Source organism: Peromyscus eremicus, chromosome 20, assembly GCF_949786415.1.
Source record: "Peromyscus eremicus chromosome 20, PerEre_H2_v1, whole genome shotgun sequence".
In the NCBI taxonomy this organism is placed as follows: domain Eukaryota; kingdom Metazoa; phylum Chordata; class Mammalia; order Rodentia; family Cricetidae; genus Peromyscus; species Peromyscus eremicus.
Genome location: NC_081436.1, coordinates 24,073,159 through 24,080,390, shown reverse-complemented (window position 1 = coordinate 24,080,390; position 7,232 = coordinate 24,073,159). Strand labels below are relative to the sequence as shown.

Sequence of the window (7,232 nt, the reverse complement as noted above, 5' to 3'; positions counted from 1 at the left end):
CCTCCGCACCCCCCAACGCTGGGATTACAGGCGCATACACGACGATTGACTTTTACATGGGTGTTGGGGAGCCAAACTCAGGTCCTCAAGCTCGCTCAGCAAACATCCCCCACGCTGTCACCACCACCCCAGCTCCTTCTTGAACTTCCTCCACATGGACTCTGCAGGTCCTCCTTCGTGCCTGGCTGGCTCTAATCTAGGAACCGTGCCTTGCGGGCAGCCTCACTTGTTCTCGGATTTCCTCTTCTGCTGCAATGCCACAATGCTGTCTCTCTGCCCTTCCAGGTCTCCCCCCCAGGACGGAGACCACCCATCTTGTGCCTTCTCTGATCATCAGCCTCCCCAGGCCCAGGGGCAGGGCCTCTGGGAGAGAGAAGCAATAGACTCCCTCAGCCTCAGCACCGGGGACCGTCAAGGGCCGGCTTCCGCTCCGCCATCTTCATCGAGAGAAAGAGGTTGAGAAAGATCCCTGAACCCAGCCCTGCCGTCTTCCCTGGCCCCGAGGTGGGCATGGACCAACAGTTGTGAGCAGCCAAAGCTGATGCCCGGCCCCCAGGGGGGCACAGGAGCCCCCGCCATGAGCCTGGGCAAGCTGTCTCCTGTAGGATGGGTGTCCAGTTCCCATGGGAAGAGGCGGCTGACAGCAGACATGATCAGCCCCCCACTCGGGGACTTCCGCCACACCATGCACGTGGGTCGTGGTGGGGATGTCTTCGGCGATACTTCCTTCCTCAGCAACCACGGGGGCCGCTCTGGAAGCACCCACCACCGCTCACCCCGAAGTTTCCTGGCCAGGAAGCTCCAGCAGGTGCGCAGGGTGGGGGTGCCGCCTCGAAGGATGGCTTCCCCAACGGCACCCTCGCCTGCCCCACCTGCCATCTCCCCCATCATCAAGAATGCCATCTCCCTGCCCCAGCTCAACCAGGCCACCTATGACAGCCTGGTGGTGGGCAAGCTCAGCTTTGACAGGAGTCCGGCCTGCTCCACGGATGGCCACTCTGGTTATGGTAAGGACCCGGGTTCACGACCTCTTTTCCATGGCTGGGACTCAAGCCCAGAGAGATGGTGGGGGTTCTGCCAGCTTCCATAGCAACCTTCCCCCAAAGCGGTTCCATCTCCCAGTGGAGTTCGGCCCCCAACCTAGGCTGGGGATGGTTGGGGGGGCGGCATTAGGAAGGTGGGGTGCCAGCCTGCTTAGGCCTCGTGACACCAAGGCTGAGATAGTTTGTGTTCTAGCAGCTCTCTAACTTGCTCTGTGACTCTGACAAACCTTTCCCATCTCTGGGCTCTGTGGCCAGTCCACCCCTTCCTGTCTCCTTCCATTAAGCAGCCCCCCAGTATTTCCGAGTCCGCTCTGGTTTCCAGGCCTTGTTCTTCCAACTACAGTAAGCACATGGACTTCTGAGCTCCAGTCCTCACCTTAATGGCTCACTTAGTCTCAGTGCTAAGATTCAGTGACGTAGAGGCCAGCCTGGTCTACAGAGCAAGTTCCAGGACAGGCTCCAAAACTACACAGAGAAACCTTGTCTCAAAAAAAAAAAAAAAAAAAAATCAGTGATGTCATGAGGCCAATGTGATCTACATAGTGAGTTCCAGGACAGCCTAAGTAGGCTACATAGAGAGACCCTGTCTCACAAAACAAAACAGAAAAAGATTGGGCAAAGTCAGATATACACTGGGCGGCTCTGTGGCAGGTGTTCAGGACAGAGCTGTTATTTGAACAAAGGTTTGTGTAACTTGGCAAATTGATTCAGGTGTGAATGCCACCTTGGCCTTGGCCGGACAGCTCTCCGGGGGACCATGGGTTACTGCTGCCCCCTCATGGTCATGCTCTGAATTCTTTGCTGCCACTATAGGTCCAGGGAACTCCATAGTTAACTGTGTCAGGCCTGGGAGTCCTGGCTGGTAACCTTTGGAGGGCATGTCTCTGTCCTGAGAACCTATGATTTCTCTGTTCAGGCCCTGGCTTCTGGTTCCTTCGTGTGCCCACAGATAAACTCACATGCAGCTGTCAGTCAGTTTCGTAGAGGGAACCAGGAGCCATGGCCAAGTCCACACCAGGGGCTGGGTGTCAAGATTCAAGCTGCAGGCGTAGTTCCAACCCCGACAGACTGGCTTTGGGCAATGTCTGCCCCGTCGCAAACTGAACTTCCATTTGCTCTTCTCTTTTTTTTTTTTTTTTTTGGTTTTTCGAGACAGGGTTTCTCTGTGTAGCTTTGCGCCTTTTCCTGGAACTCACTTGGTAGCCCAGGCTGGCCTTGAACTCACAGAGATCCGCCTGGCTCTGCCTCCCGAGTGCTGGGATTAAAGGCGTGCGCCACCACCGCCCGGCCCATTTGCTCTTCTGCAAAATGGGGTCAGGGTTAGTTTCAGAGATCGTGGGGAAGGCTGTGGGGTCCTTACCTTGGGAAGGCAGGAGAAGTCGAGGCCAGCAAGGGGTACAGCTTCCCAAGGGCCACATAGTAGGTCAGGGTTGTCTTGGCTCTTTGTCTCCAGGAAGAGGCTGGGGACCCCAGGCCTGACTTCCCCGTTTCTCTGCTAGGCCTCGATTCCGGGTTTTGCACTATCTCTCGTGTGCCGCGTGTGGAAAAGCACAACAGCCGTGACCGTGACTGTGACCGCGATTGTGACCGTGTTCGTGACCGTGTTCAAGACCGAGAGCAAAATTCTTTCCCGTCTGAGCCCGAGCTTCGACGCTCTGACTCTCTCTTGTCCTTCCGTCTTGACCTTGACCTAGGCCCCTCACTCCTCAGCGAGCTGCTAGGGGTCATGAGCCTTTCAGAAACCCCGGCCGCTGAGACCCCAGCCCCTGCTGCCAACGCCCCCGCCTCAGCAGCAACCCCTCCTGCCCCTCCTGCAGAACCCCCAGCCTGTGCCGTAACCACCCGAGACCCTATAGCAAGCCCCCCAGCCCGTGAACATTTCCCCAATGGGGGAACTGCTGTGCTGGGCCCCGTGGCCGAGGTAAAGCCCAGTCCTGTGGGAGAGAATCCCCAGGTACCTCCCAACATGGCCTTTGGCAAGCATGGAGCCAGCTGGGGGGCCAGCCAGGCCAGCCGGGCCAGCCGCCACTATACCGAGATGGATGCTCGGCGGGAGCTGGCGGGGGTGCTACCACAAGTCCACGGCTCCTGGGAGAGCCTGAATGAAGAAGAATGGAGCGCACCTCCGGCCAGTACCCGGGCCCCGGTGCCCAGCACGGTGCAGGTCAATGCCTTTGAATTTGCTGATGCTGAGGAAGATGATGAAGTCAAGGTGTGAGGGACTGGGCATGGGCTCCAGGTCCTGCCGTCCTCAGGACTCAGAGAGCAGAGGGGCTGAGCTCACCCACCGCCCCCTTAACTGCTACGTCTGCCTCTGCCCACAAGACATGGACAGCTGCCCAACCAGAGTTAGCCCCAAATCCTTCCTGGCCTGTGCAAGGCAGGCGTGGGTGAGGGGGTCCCTACTGATCTGGCCCGCCTCCCTCCACCGCCTCTAGGCCCACTCGCCCTTCAGTCATACCCTATGCCAACCCCATGGCCTCACAGTGTGGCCTTTGTGCCCCAGGATGCTTCCCGGGTGGGGTAGGGGTGGGACAAGGACCACACAGGGCCATTGTCTCTTGAGTGGGACTGCCTGCCCCTGCCCATGTAGAGCTGCCCCAGAAGGCCACCACTGCCCCCTCAGTTCCCAGAGAAAGGTCAGGTGTGACCTCGCAGTAGATTCTGTCTTCTGTGTACCCCGGACCTCCCTCCTGTGCCCGATCGTAAAAGCTTTTCTGATAAAAGCTCACTGCCTAAGAAGCCAAGGAGGCAGCCCCCACTGAGATGCCCTTTCCCCTCCAGAGAGTTTGGAAGGTTGAGGACCCCCTTTCAGCCCGCCACCCCCCCCCCCCAGAAGCGGGGTAGCCGAGGTAATGAATAACCAGCCTGGAATGCCCAATGATAAGAGGCCCAGGTGGGACCCTTATCTGCAGTTCCTGGAACACCCTGGCCCCAGGTGCCTGGAACCAGTATCTGCCCCATAATCCCATGGGGCAGCTTGGCAGGTGCTCAGGTCACCAGGAGGGAGGCGGGTTTACACGCACAGGGTGGCTTGGGAGCGCCTCCCACCCTCTTCTCTCGGCCGTGCTACACCCTGTGCCTCAGTTTCCAACCCTGTATCGAAGGTAGGGGAGCATTAACACTGGTGGGAAAGTGCTAACAGTTGTCGATGTGGAAATAATAAATGTGGACTCGTTTATTTGCTCTTGACCTTGGGGCCGGGGTTAGTGGGAAGGAGGGCAGAACCTACGAGTGGACCAGGGCGAAGTTCAGGACCTAAAGGCTGCGGTTCTGACGGGGCTCGCAGAGGGGCTGAAATGGGTTTGGGGGCTGAGGTCTTGTTCTGAGGAGGTGCTGCGTGCTCACTCAAGCTTGAAGGAGGTGACCTGGAGCCCATCCATGCCTAGGTAGTGCAGGTGGTTGTGGCCCAGCCTGTTGGGGAAGGTCACCGTGTGTCCATCAGGTAGCGTCACCTTGAACTCATTATCCCGGAAGGCCACAGTGAACTACAGGGGGAGGAAATACGTCAGGGGAGCCTGGGGAGGGTCCTGACGGTGCCTGGTGGGGCTCCCATGCCCAGGCAGGAGGGTCATCTCTTAGGCTCCCCTTTGACCTCACCTTGACCACTGCTCCTGGACTGAAGCACAAGTGACTGTCTCGTTGCTCTTGTCCCCAGTGGCCGCCATCGCAAGAGTTGCAGACGATGGTGGATTCGTTGAAGCGAGGGTTAAAATGCAGATTCAGCTTGTCTTTCTCCTGGCCCAGGTTAATGGTGATGCTGTAGGGAGGAGTGAACAGGAGAACAGCTTGGGACAGGGGGCTTTGGTTGACCCCAAACTAGAATAGTGAGTGACGATGTTGCGGTTGAGATCTGTGCCTCGCCACCAGTCAGCCTGTGCACAGTATTGAAACGTGCTGTTCGCCAGGGTACTTGACAGTGACGTCAGGTATTAGGGTTATCTGTCCTGGGGGACACAACAGAAGGACTGTCGCCAGAGGGATGCAGGCAGGGGTGTTAGGGCTTAACAGGATCACTAGAGGAGCCTGGGTTAGACATTCAGAGTCCCTGAAAGGAGAACATTTGGGGTGTGGGATTCCATCCTGGGTGGGGGTTCTCAGACCAGGCATATCTGTATGTTTCTGCAAGCGAGGAACCTGGATAGGAAAGAGAAGCTTTTTCCTCTTCGCTCCTGCTCTGTGTGTCTGCCTGCCTCCTTCCTAAGGCACAGGAGGTTTCTCTCACAAAATGCTGGCATCACTCTATATATACTTTGTCAGCCTAGCTCTGCCTAGGCTGAGCAGCAGGTAACTGCAGCGTTCAGGTAGAGGAAACGAGCGGGACCTTTGTCGCCCCCTGGTGGCTGCCTCTGGTTAGCGTCGCAGGAGCTGGTTTAAGGGGGTGGTGAGCGGGAGGATGTGTACACTCGAGACCTGCTGGGCCAGACAGAGTGCCACCCTTATCCATCTGCCCCTTTGGTGGCAATTGAGACAAGGAAAAGAGAGCACAGTGTCTTTTCTGACATTCTGAAGGTTCCTAACGCAAAGATTAGATGCAAAAGCAGCCCCTCACAGGAGCCAGCAGGGGTATGGTAAGAAGCATACAAAAGAAGAGTTAGGGGGCTGGAGAGATGGCTCAGTGGTTAAGAACACTGACTGCTCTTCCAGAGGACCTGGGTTCAATTCCCAGCACCCACACGGCGGCTCACAGCTGTCTGTGACTCCAGTTCCAGTTCCATAGCAAAACACCAATGCACATAACATAGAAGTAAATAAATAAATTTTGCCGGGCGGTGGTGGCACACGCCTTTAGTCCCAGTACTTGGGAGGTAGAGCCAGGAGGATCTCTGTGAGTTCGAGGCCAGCCTGGTCTACAGAGGGAAATCCAGGATAGGTACCAAAAGTACACTGAGAAACCCTGTCTCAAAAAAAACAAAAACAAACAAAAAACAAAAACATCCCCAGCCTTTAAGGGCCCCAGTCCTCATCCCTGCCCACACCATGCTCACCGGTCAACATTCTCGTGGATCTTGCCTTTAATCTTCAGGCTCATCCCCGATTTCATGTCCAAGTTTGTGACCTCGAATTTCTCCTGGAGCAACAGAAGAACAGAAGCCGTCAGGGAATCGCGAGAGGGACCCATTACCCTGCTGCCATCCTGCCGTCCCGCCATTCTGGACGACTCCGTTACCTCTCTGCCCTCATGGAGACCAGGGCACTCTGACTCGGGCTCTCCAGAGCCCCCTTACCCTCTGCTTCCCTCTGCTCCACCCAACAACCCAAGAACAGAAAGGCTAGGGCTACAGGGTCACAGGATGGACAGACAGCCTGACCTCTGCAGATGTTGCAGTTTCCCAGTGTTCAAGTAACACACTGCCCTCAGCACCCCCAAAACACTGGTGTAATGCAGGAATGACCACAGCAGGCTGAGCGTCGTGACGCACACCTTTAATCCCAGCACTTGGGAAGCAGAGCCAGGTGGATCTCTGTGAGTTCGAGGCCAGCTTAATCTACAGAGTGAGTTCCAGGACAGGCTCCAAAGCTACACAGAGAAACCCTGTCTCGAAAAACCAAGAAAAAAAAAGTCAAAAGCAGTTGTTGAGTACCCACTGTGTGACAGATGTTGAGGGAGACCCGAAGACCAATAGCATCCACTTTCAAGCAGGTTGCAGGGAGTTCAGCACCCAGTTTGTGAGGTCCAAGCACGGGGCCTGACCCAGATGGCAGAAATGAGGGTGGCCACCCCTGTATTACCAGCTGTTCCTCTGCCCTCGCTTCCAAACGGCATCAGTAGTACCCCAGTTTCTTGGCAGCTGACTTCTCGTTTTTAATGAATTTTATTTTTTTTATTTTTATGTACATTGGTGTTTTGCCTGCATGTATGCCTGGGTGAGGGTGTCGGGTCCCCTGGAACCGGAGTTACAGACAGCTGTGAGCCACCATGTGGATGTTGGGAATTGAACCCGGGTCCTCCGGAACAGCAGGCAGTGCTGCTAAGCTCTGAGCCATCTCTCCAGCCCCTGACTCCTCTGCCATCTTTGATGGTTAAAAGGGAAAGTGTCCAGGCTGAGTTTCCACAGCCCATTGCTTTGAAATGTCCATCCTTCACACTTGTGACCAGAGGGTGAGAGCTGAGCTGAGCAGCTCTTCTGGGCAGCTGGGCAGCATTTCTGCATCGTGGGGTTCATTTATTGACATGCTTTCTGTCTG

General features: G+C 56.1%; 2 protein-coding genes across 2 annotated transcripts; one reads left to right on the top strand and one right to left on the bottom strand.

Annotated features, from left to right (window-relative positions):
* Positions 1 to 464: 464 nt before the first annotated feature.
* Cdc42ep1 (CDC42 effector protein 1) lies at positions 465 to 3,350 on the top strand. The gene is made up of 2 exons (XM_059247355.1): positions 465 to 1,007; positions 2,543 to 3,350. The coding sequence occupies exons 1-2, from the start codon at positions 542 to 544 to the stop codon at positions 3,259 to 3,261; spliced, it is 1,185 nt and encodes a 394-aa protein (XP_059103338.1). The 5' UTR covers positions 465 to 541; the 3' UTR covers positions 3,262 to 3,350.
* An 872-nt stretch (positions 3,351 to 4,222) lies between these two features.
* On the bottom strand, positions 4,223 to 6,195 carry Lgals2 (galectin 2). The gene is made up of 4 exons (XM_059248011.1): positions 6,169 to 6,195; positions 6,032 to 6,114; positions 4,644 to 4,803; positions 4,223 to 4,531 (listed from the first exon to the last, which is right to left on the bottom strand). Exons 1-4 carry the CDS (start codon positions 6,193 to 6,195, stop codon positions 4,388 to 4,390), a joined length of 414 nt encoding a protein of 137 aa, XP_059103994.1. The 3' UTR covers positions 4,223 to 4,387.
* Positions 6,196 to 7,232: the final 1,037 nt, after the last annotated feature.